Here is an 18,524-nt window from a genome sequence, read left to right on the forward strand (position 1 = left end):
TTGCAAGCACAAGATGTTCCCACAGTATTCGCTTCAGCTTATTCATAGTATTCGCTTCAGCTTATTCATCCGGCTTATCAGCCACCAAACAGTATTTTTCTCTCACAACAAATTAGCCATTTCAGTTTTTCAGCCGGCTTACAAGCTGAAGCGAACGTGAGTTGTCGAGCCCAGGCTGTACGGTTGCTGTCTGAACGTTCAGGTCCTCGCAGTCTCTCACAATTTATTTCCCTGACGAGGTACTGCACGAAATTTCAGCCATACACAGGGGGTCTCCCCCGCTGTATAGTTTTCAAAAAAAAAAAAATTCAGCCGCTGCTTGCTATTGCAACTTGCAAGAAATTTCATCCATGCCAATATCATCCCTACATTCAAATTTAAAGCACACACGGTCACGATACAAAAGGCCGAAATACCAAATACCTAAAACTAAAAAAAAGCCTACTCTTTATAGGTAGGGCCAAACCCTTTCTGCTTTTAGAATCACGCGAATGTGAACACAGATTGGCGTTCGGCACACCCCAGACGCCAGCACGATCTTGCCTGTGGCGCACAATGAAGTGGGCTAACCACTTGTGCTCTTAAGGACGACATAGTTTTGGCCGTCGACATTGCACCCCTACGGCCTCGTATGCGATGTATTTGTGGGCCATCAAACATGGCAAGTATTTGTGCATTGTTTCACGTTTCCATGTAAAATGTTGCAGCTTTCTGCAAATAAAATAAAATAAAATAAATCAACAAGTTTCAGCCAAAACATTGGAGACAAGTTTGTTAAAAAGATGCGAATAGCAGAATACAATAACAATAACCATACGCCATTGCACTGAAACTCACGCGAAATCCGCAAATATCATCGACCGTTCAAAAGAACAAAAATCAGTCAATATCGCTGCGATGCCGCGTCTGCTCGCCTTGGCTCCCCAGCCTAATCTCGACCGTTCAAAGCACACCGATCCGTAGGATCGTTTGGACGTATGAAAATCTTAACAAAAGCACACGGCGATAAAGAAAAATCTTCAAATTAAGCGCCTCCTAAAAAGCTTAACCAAAGCTAACCCCCTCGTCCCCACGCAAACCCCCAGATACCTTCGCCTTTTCCGCCCGCGTCGCGCCGTCCGTCTCCGTCGATGGCGATGGAGATTCCGGCGGAGGTGCGCCGCTACTGGCTGCCGATCCTCCTCTTCACTGCTGGTTTCCTCTTCCAGCTCATCGTCCTGCCCGGCCACTTCCCGCCCTCCCACTACGACGGTGAGAGCCCTCTCGTCCCCGTTCCCACCTCGCTCCCCATGATTCGACGCCCGGTGCGGCCGCGTTCTGAGATATTTTACGGGCTAACTGGGCTCTGTAATTTGCAGCGCTGGGAATCGAGAGGTTTGCGCCAGTGGAGCGGGTGGTCGAGGCCTACGAGCGGCTGTCCAAGGAATGGTGAGTGTGATTGATCTGACTTAGCTGATTGCTGTCTGATTTAATTAATTCGGCAGTGTGGTTTGTTCCGCGGATTTCGTAGTGGAAAGTGCAATTCTCGACTACTGGAAGTCGTAATGGGGGTAATCTATTTGGAGTTTACCAGTTTGGTGGTGTCTCTGTACTTGTTTATGTTATTGGAATCTAATTTGCTTTGCCTATATGGATGAGTTTGTCTGGACATGATCAATGCCTGCCTGGATCCCCAGCTTTGAGCTAGTGCAGAAATATTATTCGTTTTTCCAATCCAGTGCTAGTTAGATACTGTTTGTTTGAGGGAAAATTAGTAATATACTGTGGATGAATGCTTGTCTGTTGCTTATCTGTAGCTGCAAAGAGATAGGTTCAGGTGGAATGTGACTCACTGACTCCGATGGGGGACGGGTAGGCATTTCCAAACCTGGAAGGAAAGTTGTTTGAGCTAGAAATATGCTTCTTAGCCTTTTCTCTGTAGCATTTGCTTTTCTTCTTTTGGATATCTTCTTTCATGGAAACTGAGTGAATCCTTTGTCGATGTGAACTCAGGCTATCTGAAACGAATCACCAACCAACTGTTGATATTATAAAGGTGAGAACAAAATCCAGAGCTCAGTCTACTAGACTTTGTAGTTGGTAATGTTTGCATAGAATTTAGTGACCATTTTGTAAGTAATGCCTCTACATCCTATGCATGGAGACAACTTTCCATGTTGTATGGAAGCACCTCCCATATCAGATTCTCCATTCATGTCTCTATATATGATATTGCATACTATACGCTTTTGAATGGCACACCTTCTGTCATTCAGCTTTAAGAACCATTGAGATTACAAACTGGAACCGTTCAGCGCTCTTTCCTTTTTCCAAATGTTTGATGTTGGCCTGTTATTGAAGTAATATGGAAGTTCACAATTCTTTGATGGTTTGTACAGATCCGTTATGCATATGAGCTGTTGACAAATCCAATTTTAAAGAGGGATTATGATCTTTTTGGACTGGATGAGCATATGGTGATCCCTCGCCCTCCCTCTCTATGTTTATGTGCATGTCTATCGCTTGAAAGTTTCTTCACTTTGATTACTCCTGTTTTCCTTACTAGTCTAACCTGACTTTTTCCTTTCATCTGGTAGGATGTCCTTGAGAGAGTCAAAGAACAATATCAAAAGGAGCACTTTCTGAAAATAGATCTCCCGTTGTTAAAAGACTCTGTAGTTAGTAAGTTCAGCTTATCAATCACTTGTTAATGTACTTATATATTTCCTTGCTTTTGTTGTGTTTGACATAAAACTATTTCCGTTCCTTAGGTTTGACTGATGATGCCTTCAATGTACTCACACATGAGTCATTCAATGCTGCTATTGCTGAAGAATACCCGCTAATAATAATGGTTAGTTAAAAGGCCTTAGTTGTTTCCTTTAGCTATCTCTTTAAGTAAAGTTTTGGATATTACATTTACATTACTTATGCACAAGTCTTAGTATCTTCTGCTGGAAAGAATCACTAGACTGCCTGCTGATTCTTGCTCTAATTTCTAGGTATACTCAAAAGGTAGTCCTCGGTGTGCTCAATTTATTGAGTACTGGAAGCAAATTGGTATCTTTCTTCATTCTGACTTGGCTTCTATTTTATTTGTTGCCTTCTTTTGGGAAAAAAGGGCCAACACATTTGGACACTTAATGGAAAAGGCAACCTATTGAAGGATGAAATATTTGGGCTTGGCTGCTATTTTGTCTGTCGCTTCCCTCTGACAGTCTTACATGAAAGTATTTACTGTCAATGAACAAAGTTGCATCAACTTAGCTTTTAATACTATTGAAGGATGAATAAAATTTGAATTGAGGTATTGCTGTGTGAGATATAGAAAACACATATTCATTATTTTAATGCACTGCCAAGTGGTATGCCATATATAGAGAAAAGTTTCATATTCTGATATAATCAAATTTGTCTACTGAAGTACTTGGATGGTACAAACTTTTGCCACTTTCAACCATTCTATTTTGGATTTGCTATTTAAGATTGAGAATATTCTTTGAGGGAGCAAACTTTGAATTTTAGCCATATTTTGTGAGGATACTTTTGTGGATCTTTTGGCAGTTGAGTTGACCGTATTTTCCGTTCCTTCAGAAATAATTTGGTGTTGCCAACATAATTACCGACAAACATCATTAATTTAAAATTCCCAAAAAAATTCTCCTTTATCATTCCCCCCTGACAATATTTGGTTCCATGGTCTAGGCACTCGATTGGATGGTATCGCCAAAATTGCTATGGTAGAAGTTGGTGATTCACAGCTGGCTGGTCATTTCACTGAAAAAGGGTTCTCCAAACAGCCATTTTTCCGTAATGGTATGTTGATGCAAGTATGCAACATGCCCTGTTATTCATAATGATATGAACTTTAAGTTAATTTAGGTTTGCAGGTGGCATCACTTACCACTTCAACATATTGAGTTTCTATTTTAAACATTATTAGTTTGTTACATGGATTTTGTCCAGCTGAGTAGGTCAAATTAGGTTCGTGAGGGAAGTAATTCAAGTGAATTGCTAATTTTTAATATGGGAGGGATTCTATCCTTTATTTTTTTTGGGAGAAAAAGGTATGCTTTTTTTTTTGTTCTAATTCATTCACTCCATGCTCGTTCTATATGTGTAGGTGTACCAGCAATTGTTGCGTACCCAGCTAACTGCAGAAGTCCATCCTGTTACATGAGGTGACTATTTTGGCCAGACTGTCAGTTACACAATTATATTAAGTTTGTGACTCTTCTTTTCCTGTTATCAGCATTTTCATGATGAGATTTATGCTGTGCCCTTTCCCATATGTGCTAAGGACATGGCATATTTGGTATGCGGGGCCTAACTAACCTTGTTTCCTGTGCCTAGGTACCCAGGTGGGCTCTTTGTGGATTCTGTTGTTGATTGGGTTGCAACATCAGTTATAGGATTGCCTCGGATCTTGTACTATTCAAAGGAGACATTGGTGAGACTTATGATTAGTTGTATTTCTGGTTTACTTTATTCTATATTTATGTGGTTCTCCTAAAGATTCAAAATTCAAAGCAAATTGAGGGCCTGTTGGTGAATAATCTATTATTTGAGTTAGTAAGTAAGATCAATATGACACTACTGAATGATGAGTATGAATCTGCATCTGTACAGATTCTAGTTTCATTAGCTAAGAATTCACCATTTCTTACTTTAGACTAGGTTTCTTGCTCATTTATTTGGGACACTTATCTTATGACATCATGACTCGATTTTATTTGCACAATCCTAACATATGGCTGATGTAACTATAAAAGTATAACCAATCAACACCACTCCTGTATGTGTTGTTCTTGTTGTTTTGCAGATTGCTGCCTTGTTCATTGTTATTATTCGGCAATTATAGTTAGTTTTGATAGACTTTACCTGAGAGAAATTATGGTTCTGATGCTGAGCTGTTTTTATTTTCAGGGGCCACAATTCATTGGGAAGAGCGGCAATCATAAGGTAGACTAGCTTTTCCTGTATCTCTTGTCTTATGGAATTACTTACGTTCTTTTCTTTTTTTGAAACTACTTTACATTCTTTTCTATAATATAACCTGGAGTGCACATACTCTGTTCTAAGTGAAGACAGTTATCTTTCATGATGAATCTGTTGGAACTTAAAAGGAATAAACATTGAGAAATGCAATTAACCTGCAGCACCTTTACCTTTTGGCCAGTCACAATTGCTCATGCCATCTTTTGCATGCATTATGTAGGTCAAAGCTATCTTTTTCTCAAGTACTGGAGAGCGTGCTGCGCCGTTCCTTCGCCAAGCTGCCCAAGAGTATTCGAGCTATGTATCATTTGCATTTGTCCTATGGAGAGAAGATGAGTCCCAGATTTGGTGGAACTCGTACGTGCATGGTGTCCAATTTTTTGTTATCTAAATCATGCCTTTATATATAATATATTAACAACAGTAGCTAGCTAACAGTTTAATATTGAATACATGTTTAGAATGAGTAAATATGAAAAATACCATCAGCTGATACAATTTACTTAAACAATTGAGCGCTAGTGTTTTAGGCCTAATTGGTTGCAGAAATAAATTCCGCAGAATCTGCATGTGGACATTTGTATTCTTTCACTTCATAATTCCAGTAATTATTTCGTGCTTAGCTACTAGTAGCTAATAATCAATTTTCTCAGATGACATGATATTATATTTTGATTTATTGGATTAGAATTACCCAAGTACTCTTTGTTTGAATCAAAACCAACCCATTTTTTCTATATCCTTCGCATCTTGCTGCTTTTATTGTTTTGATGAGTAGTATTATATACTACTACTATTATCATCATCATCATTGATTTTAGTCCTATTGCGCATGTCTTTTTATATGTGTATATATACTTTAACATACGATAGCACATACAGCCTTATAGTCCAATAAAGTCTCACTCAGCTTAGTTGATGATCTATTTTCTGATCCTTTTGCCCCCAAAGTGCTATTTTGGCTATGTTTATATACCTTAACTTTAAAGTTTCCCAGTTGCTGGGTGTAGAGAAACTCCTAATCATATAATTAGGGTTACAGTCTGAACATCGAGTGCGGATATTGCGGATAGTAGCTACTTAGCATCCAAAAGTTGTGATTTTGAAATCAGTGAGCATTGAGCAATTGAGCATAGCATTTTAATGAAGCAAAATCTTAACATGGTTCCATCTGTTAGTACATATGGTAAATTGGTCACACGATCTTGTCATTAAAATTTTCTTGTCTATTCCGGATCAGGTTAGGGGTGGAGTCAGCTCCTGCACTAGTTTTCTTGAAAGGACCAGGCACAAAGCCTGTTGTACACCATGGCAAGTTTCTCCCCCCTTAAGCTCTTTGATTTTTGCAATGCAGAGTTTATGCTGATTGCTGACCTCTAATTCAGGAACTTTTAGCAAGTCAGAGTTCACAGAGATGATGGAGGAGCACAAGCACCATGGTATTGTTAAACAGTTTGTGAACCAATTATTTACTGAATTGTCAAGCTTTGCATAGTATCTAAGAGGATGTTGTTTCTTTACCTGAAAGAAACATGTTTTCCCCCTTAATAATTGCACTCACTCCTTTATTGTTCTTGTTTAGAACTGCGACAGCTAAGAAGTGACACATCTTTGGAACTGGGCTGTGATGCTAGAGGCCATTCACGTGCTGGCAATGATGCAACAATTTGGTATTGTGTAATTGTCGCTGGTCGTCCTGGTGTAGAATTAAGTAAAAAGAGACAAGTAAGTTTCAAAGTTAATTGCAATGGGCAAGTTGGTGTGATTTATTATTTGAATAATCTGGTTTATTTGCAATGCTAGTTTGCTAAGTGTATTGATTTGCAATTTGAAACTAGATTTTGCGTATGGCCCAAGACCAACTGATAGGTGCTGTTGACGGAAGTACTTCTGGGAATGTGGATGATTCAGTGGAGATATCAAGTGCTGCAACTGCCCTTAAAGATGAAAGGTTGACCTTTGTTTGGTTAGATGGAGAAGTACAGAAGGTACATTTTAGAATTTCAAACTTTACTATTTATCTCTTATTTCCATATCTTATCTAGTCATCTTCAGGATATGATCATATCTAGTTTGGAGGTTCTCTCTTGTTGGTTGGAAGACCTAGATTGATTTGTTCGGACCAGTCCATAGTCTCATCTTTCTCCAAAAGTCCCTCCTCTTCAAGCGTGCCATGCGGCCTCATTTTTCTGGGATAGTTATCCCGCATGTGATCTGAGGATCACAAGTTCTACCTTAGAGGCCAGAATGCTAGAAAATTGTTGACAGAACTATAGTAGATTTGATTGATTGATTCAAAAAGATCCGCCAAGTCATAATGGTTCTGTGGATCAGGAGTATTGCATGCTTCATTGATTCTGTAAAAAAACACAACGTGCAAGATTGGTCTGTTCTTTTGTCTATTCTATCACTTTCAAGTTTCAACTGTGTAGTGGATAATGATCCTGGAAGATGCATCCCCCACCAAATGAAATACTCCAGTTATGTTTAAGGTTGTCCTTAATTCACATGTATGTCACTGAAACCTGAGTAATGGAAATACATCAGATCCTGGTTTCAGCAATTTTTTTGGGGGTGGGGGCATCATTGTTAGCTATCAAATAAATAACTGCATCTTCTAAAAAAGGAGTGTGTTCTTTGATTCCTCATCTTATTTGTAAATGTAGAATCTTATATAACAGTATACGTGTACATTTTTGCAGCAAATTTGTGCCTTTTACCTTGCCACTGATTATAGTGGAGCCTGTGGTCCTAGAGGCTTTGGAGATGACAATGAGAAACCTGAAGTTTTCATTGTTCGATTCCAAAGAAATGCAACATATGAGGCGCTGAAAGCTGAAAAAAGGAACAATCTTATGGAGGCTCTTCAGGGACAGCATACTTATGCCTCCCAGCTAGTGGCAAGGCACAAGGGTCCAGATGAAATTCAAGAGGTGTGAATTTAATGATTTCTACATTCTAGTGCCTTATCTATGTGCCCCTTGATAATTAGATCAAGTTAGGTATCTCAACACTAAAAGATCAGATGCATTTCTGATTCCTTACCTCTTAACTAATACTGCAGATAAACAGGTGGATCTCTCAGATTATCAAAGATGGTGATACTCGAGAAATTCCTTATTTTGTAAGTCTCTTGCAGGTTGCAACACTAAATTTTGTAACTTGAAATCTTCCAGTCCTTGCACTCAACTTTTGCCTTGTTGAATTGATTGTTTTACAAGGAAAAAAAGACATTTGTGTGCAAGGTTAGCTAGACATGTAGACTTCAGGATTGTCCATTCCGTCAATGATTTTGAGTCAGATTGCCTTTTCAGTTAAAGAATGCTCAAGAAATTAAAAATATGAACAACACATCTTTTAAGAAAAAGAATACCAAAAGTTGCCTCGCTCAGTTGCTTGACTTGTCCGTGCTTGATCCAGTCTTTATGCAATGTACCTCCTGTTTTTAACGGCAGTCAGCATTATTTGGTCGATGAAACTTGCCTCTAATCATTGTTGTATTATGACCACCCCTTTTATCTACCCAAGCACCTAGATTATTCTATATTAGTTATTGGCACTACCAGTAAAATTTCACCATGACTTGATTTGAACAAACTCTATAGCATGTAGAGGTTTTCGTTTTTGTGGTCTAAACACTGACTGCTGTTGTGGAAAATGCTCTCACTAAACTCTTAAAATAATGTTTTCAAAGCTTACATTGCCCAAAGAGTATACCAAATCCCCTCTTTGTTAATTCTTCCATTGCCCTTTTGTCTGTAGACTTCAAAGGTGCCAGATCTTGTGCCCGAGGAAACAAGCAAGGAATGGCTAAGAAGTACCAAAAGTATCCGTTCAGCAGGGAAAAGTCTAAAAGAGAACTTTGGTTTCCATTTCCAAGATTACCTAACTGACCCAAGGATTGGTTCAACTTTGCTTATGTGCGGATGTGTTTCTTTGGGAATAATATGGCTGAGGAACAACAAACCAGCTCAGAGCACTCGACAGGTAAGTGCATGCTTGATTAGCAAGTTAAATGAGCATTCTCTTTCAGTGTTTTCCTGATTCAAACAACTTTGGAGTTTTCCCATGCACAGTTTTAGTAATCGTTGATCAGTCAGTTACACGTAGATTATGATGCGCATTAGTTTTGTGTGTGTGCTATGCGCCTATGCATGTGCAAATTTTATAAATTGCAAATGCTATTTTGCTTCTCATACCATCTAATCATTACACTTGCCACATGATTCACCTTTCATTAGTTTCCACAAAAAAGTGTCACTCTGATGGTGTTTGATCTGATGTTTTTTTGCATTCATAAAACCTACAAAACCTACAGTACTATGTTTTCTAGCAAATCAGAACATACTGTTCTTTGCAGTTCAGAAAGCATGTTTATGTTGGATTCATCAATGTCAGTTTTCAGAACTCTGATACTATATCGTGCGGTTCACAGGAAAAAGCTCCGAAAGACAGGACCAAGAGGCCTCGTCCGAAGCTTAGCACGTCCCTCTTTGGTCAGCCTTCTGAATCTATCGCAGACGTTGAGCCAAAAGATGCACGTCAGTGGGAGATGTCAGACTCTGATTCAGACTAATGACTTGAAAACTGAAAACTCTAATGAGTAATGACTTGATAATTCAGACTTGACCTACTTCAAGAATGTGTCGAACTTTACCAAACTCTGTACAGGTCTGCGCTAGCAGTAGCCCTAGTTTAGGCTAGTGCCGGCAGAGTATAACCAATACGGTGAAAACAGTTGGATCACTGAAGTACTCGTGTTGCCATCTTCCTGATCGACACATTTTTGTTGTGACTTGTGTCTATACACCTGCTTGTAAACTGACGAGGCTGGTATTGGTCGCACGCGTAGTATGTTAACCAATGATCTCAGTACGGAGTAAACCGTAGTATTATGTTCAGTATGACAGGAACATACCTTGTCTCTGGATTGTGTAAATGATGCATCCCCAAACAACGCACATGCCGATTTGATTTCCTTTTTGTGCAAACCAAAAATTAGCTAATATAAAGAATTTCGGCATTTGTTTGCATGCCTCTTCTTACTGCGTTCAGCGTTCTCTTTTATGATGTACCCTAGCATTTGTTGCCAATCCGCTTAAATTTTGTGAGGGCTGGTTTGGTGCAAACCAAACACTGCATATTTTTTTTTGTGCCTTCAGTTTGGGATCCTAAGAAATACTTCCTTTTTCTGAATATATGATGTTTAGGATAAAGTAATTAGTTTAACATACAATGTTTAGGACAAGCTAATTTTAAAGTGGGTATAAGAATTTTTGGGTGCCTGCATTTCAAATATATGATATTTAGGACAAAGTAGACGATAGCATATTAATCTTGCCAAGCCAAGATTTCGCTAATTTCACCATAATTTGCTATACTTTTTTAGTTTGGTGCCAAGACTTCTATGGTCCTCTAAACCTTAATTCACAACGAACAAATATTGGACAAACCAGTCATACTACCAAGCTTTGGTTAGAGCTCCCCTAATCTGCAATTGCAAGCTAACACTGCAGCTTTAAGCACTCTGACGTCAGACTCGAGAAACCTTCTTCAACTAGTCGCGCTCACAAGGTCCAAGCGTCCACGAGCACATCAACCTTCCCCTCCCCACAAGCCAAACGCGAGTCCCTCGCCCGTGACCTCCCCGATCTCCGGCGATGGCCGCGCGGCGCCCCGGATCCCCCGCCTCCATGTGGCCGCGCCCGTCCGCGCTGCTCCTCCTTGTCGCCTTCGCGCTCCTCTCGGCCCCGCGGCCGGCGCGAGCCCTCCGGTTCGACCTCGAGTCCGGCCACACCAAGTGCATCTCCGATGAGATCAAGGTCAACTCCATGGCCGTCGGCAAGTACCACGTCGTCGGGCCCGACCCCAACTTCCCCGACGCCCAGCTCCCCGAATCGCACCGCATCTCCCTCAGGGTAAGCGAGCAGCGCCATGCGCCCGTCGGCGTCCGGTGATTTGGGATGCGGAAGCCATGGCCATGCTTGTGTTTGAGTAACTGGGGCTCTTTGCTTCGATTGATGGTGGCGCAGGTGACGTCGCCGTACGGGAACAGCATGCACTACGCGGAGAACGTGCAGTCGGGGCACTTTGCCTTCACGGCGACGGAGGCGGGCGACTACCTCGCCTGCTTCTGGGCGCCCGACCACAAGCCGCCGGTCACCATCGGCTTCGAGTTTGACTGGAGGAGCGGCGTCTCGGCCAAGGATTGGCCCAGCGTTGCCAAGAAGGGCAAGGTCGATGTGAGTATTTCGCCCTCCAGATTCTTACCTTCGTTTTGCTCAAATCGCTACCAATCTGGTCAGGCTGTAGTGTTGGTTAGTGATTCAGTTTGTCGAATTAATCAAATATATCATGATTCCAATTTGGTTGTGACAACAGAAATTGCAGGATTGCTCTGTAAATTTGGGTGCCTGGGTGTGGATTAAGTTGTGGGTTTGGGTGATTAGCATTAGACAGGAGTAATTTACTAATTCGCATTCTGATAGTTTGTTGATCAATTCTGTGTCATGTTGATGTTTGAGAGCATGGTTTGCACCGTTCAGCTTGGTTGTGATTTTGCTGTGTTTGTAAGTGGGCTGCTAGATTCTACTGGTTTGAGTACTTCAATTGTTGGTATACTGGTGTAGAAAACAACACTAGGTTTAATCTAGGTATGAACACATATTTTGTCATTTCACTACTTGGATCTTTGTAGAGTTGCCACTTTTTGTTGAGCAGCATATTTTTCAAGTGGTAGTTAATCTTTTTTAACCCTGAGGTTGGGTTCAAGTATGATTTTTTTAGTAGCCTACAGGTTACTTATGTGCTTTTCAGTTTCATAAAAGTTATGCAAATGGTTTAAAAATGGAGGCCTGAGTGTGCCTGGATGGACAATAAGTACACAATTGACATCTGTATGTTTTAATATCTGATTTGGTGTTTTCTCTTTCTTGTTTTAGTTATGCATGACTTAGTTATGAGTGTCACATCCTTGCAACTGTGTTTTGCCATTTAGAATCATATTCTGATTGAACAGAGGCGAAACCTGCTAATGCTTATCATAAGCATATTTTTTAACTTAAGAATGGGAGAAAAGAAGACTTATGGTTTCTGACTTTGACTTAGGGGACTTTGGGTAGCTTATTGTATTTTCACCTCATTAACATATAATTGGGTCTGCAGATTAAACTGTTAGTGCTACCTAGGAATTGAACACTTACTGATCTTGCTAATAATTGTGTCATCTAGTCTTTGCTCCTCAGGTTCGCTGTTAGCTGTGCCAACACTACTTATAGGATCTCGTAATCATTTCTTCGAATTGACATATTTGTCTTGTTTTGTGAGAATGGTGCATATAGTGCTTTTTTGCATGTTGTTTCTTATAGCTAGTACCTCTGTTTATGCATGTGTTGTTGCTTGTATGCTGCAGATGATGGAATTAGAGCTGAAGAAGCTAGAGGAAACCATCAAAAATATACATGAAGAAATGTTTTATCTCCGTGAAAGGTAGTACGTAGTATCGACTATGACTGGCAACATTGAAACTAACGTTGGCAAAGCATTTCCTGTATCACATTGTGGCCATGTCATGTGTCCAGGGAGGAGGAAATGCAGGACCTGAACAGGCGAACAAACTCGAGGATGGCTTGGCTCGGGTTCCTCTCGCTCGGCATCTGCTTATCAGTGGCGGGTTTGCAGCTGTGGCACCTGAAGACTTTCTTCGAGAGAAAGAAGCTGCTGTAGTTCCCCAATTATTCACGATAGCACACAGCACTAGAGCGGACAGGTGTAACTTTTTTGTGTGAACGGTTAATCTATGTTACAGAGCGTGAACCCATGTAAGAAACGATGTGTGTCATACTTGAGAAATGTGCTTCGCTGTGCTTTAGTCTGTTCAGTCGAAATTCAAAAAAAAAAGTTGTAAGAAAAACTCAAATGCGTTCCGGTCTATAATTCATGTTGTAATTTGGGGGGCACCATTTTCGTTCTTTGCCATGCCAGATAATTGCTGTGATCGTCATAATTTTGCCATCCTTATAGTTAAATGCACCCGCCCTGGACCTAATGAATTGACGGCACACGTAATGGCTGCTTATAGTATGCAGCATGGCTAACAGGCTAGAAAGTAGCAACGGCCAACGGGAGCCTTGCTCAGAGAGGCGCCTTCCAGCAGCGGCATCTATAGCAACGGGAGCCTCGTCCAAAACTGCATCAAATTGGTTTGTAGCTCATGACCTGACAACTATGATATGCTAAGGTTGCAAGAAAGTTTGAGACTGCAGCGCCGTAAGATGACCAGATCATCCAAGAAACCGGATCAAAGAACCAGCTTCTACAGGGTATAAACTTAGATCATACAACAAAACCTTGTAATCCAACAATATTTCTCTTTATAAGTTTACAGTAAATTGTTTTGACACTTATAGAATATGCACGAGGAATCACTTTCCAAAGGCAGCGAAGCAATTCTCATCAACAAACTAAAGATCTTGAAACAGAAAATAGCAGGAAACTTTCTGATCTATAGAACCCCACATGGCCACATCCACCTATATGCTGCAGAACTATGATCTAATAGCTCTCAAGATTTTTCACAATTTTAGCTGAAGCAGAGCGAAACCTAAAGAAAAAGAGGTAATGCTGCAGTACAAACAAGGTTTCTGTTTTCTTTAACAGAAATAGCATCGAAGTAAAACAGCAAGAAAATTTCACCGTCTCAGTGGAGCTTTCTCGAGGCACCTAATTTTGTACATTCATCAATGTTAGATCTCCCAAGAAAACCCTATTCAAAACACCACCTGTAGTAATGAATGTATATATGCACTGTTACTGGAACAAATGCCAGTGGGTCTCGTGTGAAAATTGCTCCTTGAGCTTCTCGAGCCTCTTGAGGATCTCCAAGAAAGAAGGTCTCAGGTTGATATCCCCAGACCAACATAGCTCAACCAAACTGCAACAAAAGAAAGCAAGTTAAAATACTAAAATAGCAGCCATGTTTAACGTGACAATTGTAGTGTCAAGAGTTGTTTGGCTTGTACATACTCCTTCAGTTCATTAGTATGTCCTTTACGGAAAGCCGGGCGATGCCCTTCTGCGACGTACTTAGCAGCCTCATAAGGTTCATAGTTGGAGAAAGGAGGATCGCCTTCCAGCATCTATAATCATACAGAACAATTGGTCATTCAGCCTAGCCCAAAAACTGATCGGGGACCCACTAGCGCAAGGGCCTTCACGGCTCTAGGAAAAGGTCCAAATGATCTGAGTGGCCCTTGGGTCAACCCCTGCTTTTAGGCTAAAAAATTACCTCATATAGTATCATGGCAAAAGAGAAGATATCAACTTTCTTGTCATATTTCCGATGCTTGAAAACTTCAGGGGCCATGTAGCGGTCTATTTTAGTACGAAAATCAAAACAGTTAAATATTAGTTAACATACAAATTCAAGAGAAGTGATTCAAAGTTGAGTGGTAGCTCCTGAAGCTTACAGCTTCCTGTCTCCCCAGTCATCTTGTATACATCATTGGCATGCTGAGCTTTGATGATCTTGCTAAGACCAAAATCTCCAACCTTCAAATGGTTGGCAGCAGAATTCACCAGAAGAATGTTTCTAGAAGTTGACACATTAAGTTAGAACGGACCAAAAATGTTCTCATGTTAAAAAAAACAATCTGACGGACCTTGGTTTTAAGTCTCGGTGAATCACAACGTTAGGTTCATTGTGAAGGTATGCCATTCCCCTGCAAAACAGAAAATCAATGAAGACAATGACACATGAATCAATTATAACAGGTCAGAATTACTGCAAACCAAATTACCGCATTGTATGAATGACACTGGTATGTGATGCAGTGAGTCAGAAATACAGGCAGGCAGTACATGAAGGCTCAAGGATATGGTGTTTGTGGCATAACTAAGCACATGAGGTGAAAATACCTTGCAATGTCTAGAGCAAAATTAACTGCGACAAGTGGGCCGAGTGCACCTTTCTCCTTCAGATATTGATGAAGGTCGCCCTGAAAATGCATTTAACTTACTCATGAACAGGTTCCGAATAGTACACACAAAATGATAGTTGAACTGCGACACAAAATACATACTCCTCGTAGAAACTCAGTAACTAGCATTAGAGGCTTGGTTTCTGTAACTGCTCCAAGGAACTGGACAATATTTGGATGTCTCAGCTTTATTAGCAAGTTGACTTCATGCTTAAAATCTTGGCTGCAGATTAAGCAAAAGTTTTATAAGAAAATATTAGATAAAAACACATACACAAACATGTGTCCTACAACTAGAACACCTACAGTTACAGATTCAACCAAAATTAGTTTGACACAATTCATATTAAATTCATGTAATCAAATCGGTTGGAGTACTCAGGGAGGTTAACAGTTGTTCTGATAGTTTACTTACATCACCAGCCTGTCATCAGATAGGGATGGAAGAATGCGCTTGACAGCAATAGGTGTTCCTCGCCAATTTGCTTTCAGAATTTCACCGAAAGAGCCCTGTTGTAGGTAGCAGGTTTGACGAACTTAAGATTTACATTTAACCCAAATACAAAACGAACTAAAAGTGAAGTACCATACATCAGTAAACTATGATGATGCTTTATCAAATAACTGCATTGAGTAAGAGATGTTTGAAGACTTGAACCTTTCCAATGACAACTGCTTTTGTGAAGTCCAATTCAAGTGGGTTAATCTCCCAGTCAGCCTTGTTTGTTAGAGGTGGCGGAATTGTCTTCGGTTCAAAATGGCTTCCAGTTTTCCCCTACAGGAAATTAAAGGACAAACCCGAAGGAGATGAGAAAGATCATATGATGCATCAGCCTAACAAAATCTGATTATATCAAAATGACCAGTTTCAAAACTATCAGTCCAGTAGAGCATTTGTTTTTCTAACTAAAAAGAGCATGGTTGATTTAGTTGCGAGCAAAAGGTACACCAAAATTCTCAATTAACAGAACACATAAACACATATGATCCCCCAAAGTGGATGCTATCTCTTTGTTTATCAATGGAGGCACAATTGTTATACATTCTTCCATGTCTAAATTCATAGCCATGTGTGAATCACCAAGCTATCCAAATTCTTAATAATGCCCAGCTTAGATCACCTAATATTTTGCTTCCAAAAGAAAAGACACCTCTACTTCCGATAACAACATTTGGGACCATTCATGGTCTCCTGGATACAAATTCAGAAACATTATACCGGTAACAGCTGCAGAGCAATATACAGGGGACTCACCCACTAAATCCATATCATACAGTGACAGGTGGAATTGGAATACCTGGTGTTCAAGTTATAGATTTAGTAATCTTGAGCTACTGGTCAAACCTAAACAACCCTAAAACTTAGCAATGCGATGATCAAGGCAACCTGTTAAATCAAACCCATGTTATCGACCACATACATATGTCAATCCGCCATGCTCCTTGAGCAGCTCAATCATAGCCTGCCTCTTAGCTCCCTCCGCATCAGCTAGTGGCTGTTCATAAAAAAAAAAGATAAGTTAGCATCATTAGCAATGGTCCTCAATATGGCATCATATTTTAGAGTCTAGACAAAGCCAACCTATATTTACACCACTGCATCACAAACGCAACCCCAATTAGCAATCAGAAACCTAAAGTTCCACTTTACATTAACGTTGCACACCAATTTTACATGAAACCAAAGCTTACTAACAACAAACCAAACCAAATGAGCAAGTGCGACACATTGCAAGGCTACAAATGCCATACAAATATGCTTCAGCAGCTGGATGAACGAAGGATCATTGCAGTAACACGCATTGACAACCAAACATAGCAGGAGCCCCCAGGAATTCACAGGATAAGCTACAAATTGGTCAAATGCAGCAAGGTGCAAACAGTAAACAAAACCGATTTTCCAAGTCCAACGAAGAAAACATGACAAGTTACCACCACCCATTCGAATGAAATGCTCCAGAGCGCAAACTAAGGGCTGCAGCTAATCGTGTTCCTCCCAAATCGTCGATTCATGACACGACACATGAAATCGTATCCCAACAGAAGCTAGTAAGATCTCAAACGGACCCGTACCCGAAAATCCGGACCATTTCAACACGCAACGAACAGAGGCCAGTAGCACGACCCAACCCAAATCAAGCCCGTAACATCGGAACAAAGCCAGAAGAACACGCAAAAATCGCGAGCCCAAACGCCGAGACAAGGAACGAGAGAGGCAGGCAGGAGAAGGATCGATCGCGGGTCGCCTGGCCCGACCCGCTCCACTCACCGTGTTCTGCCAGCGGTCCTGCGCGTTGACGTCGGCGCCGTTGGCGATGAGGCACTCGGCGACGTCGTGCCAGCCGTGGAGCGCGGCGACGTGGAGCGGCGTGCGGCTGTCGTAGTCGTGGGCGTTGACGAGCGTGGCGTCCTCCTCGAGCAGCTTGCGCACGGCGCCGACGTCGTTCTGGTGCGTGTGCCAGAGGATCAGCGAGGTCCGCGCCACGAGGCCCTTGTCGTCGAACCTCCCCCGCCGCGCGCCCCCTCCGCCGCCGCTCCCGCCCCCCGACGACCCCGCGCCGCTGCTCCCCCCGCCCGAGCCCCCTCCACCCGCCGCAGCAGCCGCCGCGTCCTCCGCCCCGCTCATCTCTCGGTCTCTCCCGCCCTGGCCCTCAGGGCGCGTCGCGTGGTGGTCCGAACCGAATGAATCTGATGATGAGTGGGCGGGCAGAGGTTCTTCGTGTGTGTGTCGCTTCCTTTCCGGAAATCCTATTATTCCGGTGCGGGGGATTGATTGATTTTAACTCTCCCTCGGGCCGCGTGCATGAGATCTGATCTGAACGCTGCGAGCTGCTCCCTCCGTCCCTTTTTATCTGAAAAACTATGTTTCCTTTTTATCTGTCTCTAGAAAATCATGTTCCCTCACAAACCCGCTTCCCAAGCAATAAATAATAAGGGATGGAAGGAGTAATCAGTAATAAACCCGAGCTAACCCGCTTGCTTTTTAACCCGTTAACCGACGCCTCCCTCCACTTGTCGTTTGTGCCAGCCTGGCTTGGGAAGGCCAATCGGACCCACAGGGTGAAGTGAAATGCATCCAAAACCGGCGATTTTTCCACGGAGCGGACGCCATTCGCTTCATTTCGTTCCATTTTCGTGCGTGCCGTTGACTTCGAAAGCAAAGAGTTGAATTCTCCACGAAATTGCCACCAAGACTGAGCCATTTCGGATCGAGCCATCCACTCTGCACGCACGGGGCCTGCACGAGAGCATGGCGAACATGACTGGCCAAAATTTACAGCAACCTCGGAGAAATCGACCGTGCAGAAGACGGTGTAGCCGTGTAGGCGACCAACACGCTGATTGGCCATGCAACCGCGGCGCTGCCTCAGTAGCGACTAGCGAGCGCGATCCCATTCCCATCGCCATGCGTGCTCTCCTTCCAGTCCCCGTCGAGCTCTCTTTCCGGTTTCGAAAAGCGACGGGCTCGGGAGTCGGGATTAGACAGATGGATGAACAAAGGCGCATGCTTTCCCGGGGCACCCTGAGGCTGACACGGCGCTGCGTGTGCGTCGGCGTATCTCGCTGGGG

At 42.0% G+C, this 18,524-nt stretch overlaps 3 protein-coding genes across 3 annotated transcripts; 2 read left to right on the top strand and 1 right to left on the bottom strand.

Moving 5' to 3' along the window:
• Window positions 1-1,032: 1,032 nt before the first annotated feature.
• Window positions 1,033-10,010, top strand: LOC117844831 (uncharacterized). The gene is made up of 20 exons (XM_034725625.2): window positions 1,033-1,251; window positions 1,359-1,428; window positions 1,993-2,035; window positions 2,379-2,456; window positions 2,577-2,661; window positions 2,751-2,833; window positions 2,982-3,039; window positions 3,685-3,795; window positions 4,103-4,160; window positions 4,333-4,429; window positions 4,906-4,941; window positions 5,198-5,334; window positions 6,218-6,288; window positions 6,363-6,416; window positions 6,560-6,702; window positions 6,816-6,965; window positions 7,680-7,910; window positions 8,042-8,101; window positions 8,740-8,964; window positions 9,413-10,010. The coding sequence occupies exons 1-20, from the start codon at window positions 1,131-1,133 to the stop codon at window positions 9,551-9,553; spliced, it is 2,052 nt and encodes a 683-aa protein (XP_034581516.1). The 5' UTR covers window positions 1,033-1,130; the 3' UTR covers window positions 9,554-10,010.
• A 528-nt stretch (window positions 10,011-10,538) lies between these two features.
• Window positions 10,539-12,938, top strand: LOC117844839 (transmembrane emp24 domain-containing protein p24delta9). Its single transcript, XM_034725637.2, has 4 exons — window positions 10,539-10,895; window positions 11,010-11,219; window positions 12,389-12,465; window positions 12,558-12,938. Exons 1-4 carry the CDS (start codon window positions 10,638-10,640, stop codon window positions 12,700-12,702), a joined length of 690 nt encoding a protein of 229 aa, XP_034581528.1. The 5' UTR covers window positions 10,539-10,637; the 3' UTR covers window positions 12,703-12,938.
• A 376-nt stretch (window positions 12,939-13,314) lies between these two features.
• On the bottom strand, window positions 13,315-17,839 carry LOC117844833 (serine/threonine-protein kinase VIK). The gene is made up of 11 exons (XM_034725628.2): window positions 17,224-17,839; window positions 16,376-16,450; window positions 15,613-15,729; window positions 15,370-15,464; window positions 15,057-15,177; window positions 14,893-14,972; window positions 14,637-14,696; window positions 14,445-14,566; window positions 14,264-14,349; window positions 14,002-14,114; window positions 13,315-13,909 (listed from the first exon to the last, which is right to left on the bottom strand). The coding sequence occupies exons 1-11, from the start codon at window positions 17,578-17,580 to the stop codon at window positions 13,786-13,788; spliced, it is 1,350 nt and encodes a 449-aa protein (XP_034581519.1). The 5' UTR covers window positions 17,581-17,839; the 3' UTR covers window positions 13,315-13,785.
• Window positions 17,840-18,524: the final 685 nt, after the last annotated feature.

Source organism: Setaria viridis, chromosome 2 (assembly GCF_005286985.2).
Source record: "Setaria viridis chromosome 2, Setaria_viridis_v4.0, whole genome shotgun sequence".
NCBI classification, from domain to species: Eukaryota; Viridiplantae; Streptophyta; class Magnoliopsida; order Poales; family Poaceae; genus Setaria; species Setaria viridis.

Excerpts from the sequence above, each read along its gene's own strand:
- LOC117844831 (XM_034725625.2), top strand. The coding sequence starts at position 1,131 with ATGGCGATGGAGATTCCGGCGGAGGTGCGCCGCTACTGGCTGCCGATC. Across the intron at positions 1,429-1,992 it reads GAGCGGCTGTCCAAGGAATG|GCTATCTGAAACGAATCACC; the intron begins GTGAGTGTGATT and ends ATGTGAACTCAG. Across the intron at positions 6,703-6,815 it reads AATTAAGTAAAAAGAGACAA|ATTTTGCGTATGGCCCAAGA; the intron begins GTAAGTTTCAAA and ends ATTTGAAACTAG.
- LOC117844839 (XM_034725637.2), top strand. The coding sequence starts at position 10,638 with ATGGCCGCGCGGCGCCCCGGATCCCCCGCCTCCATGTGGCCGCGCCCG. Across the intron at positions 11,220-12,388 it reads CCAAGAAGGGCAAGGTCGAT|ATGATGGAATTAGAGCTGAA; the intron begins GTGAGTATTTCG and ends TGTATGCTGCAG. Across the intron at positions 12,466-12,557 it reads ATGTTTTATCTCCGTGAAAG|GGAGGAGGAAATGCAGGACC; the intron begins GTAGTACGTAGT and ends TCATGTGTCCAG.
- LOC117844833 (XM_034725628.2), bottom strand. The coding sequence starts at position 17,580 with ATGAGCGGGGCGGAGGACGCGGCGGCTGCTGCGGCGGGTGGAGGGGGC. Across the intron at positions 14,973-15,056 it reads TTACTGAGTTTCTACGAGGA|GGCGACCTTCATCAATATCT; the intron begins GTATGTATTTTG and ends ATGCATTTTCAG. Across the intron at positions 14,567-14,636 it reads CACCGAGACTTAAAACCAAG|AAACATTCTTCTGGTGAATT; the intron begins GTCCGTCAGATT and ends GTCAACTTCTAG.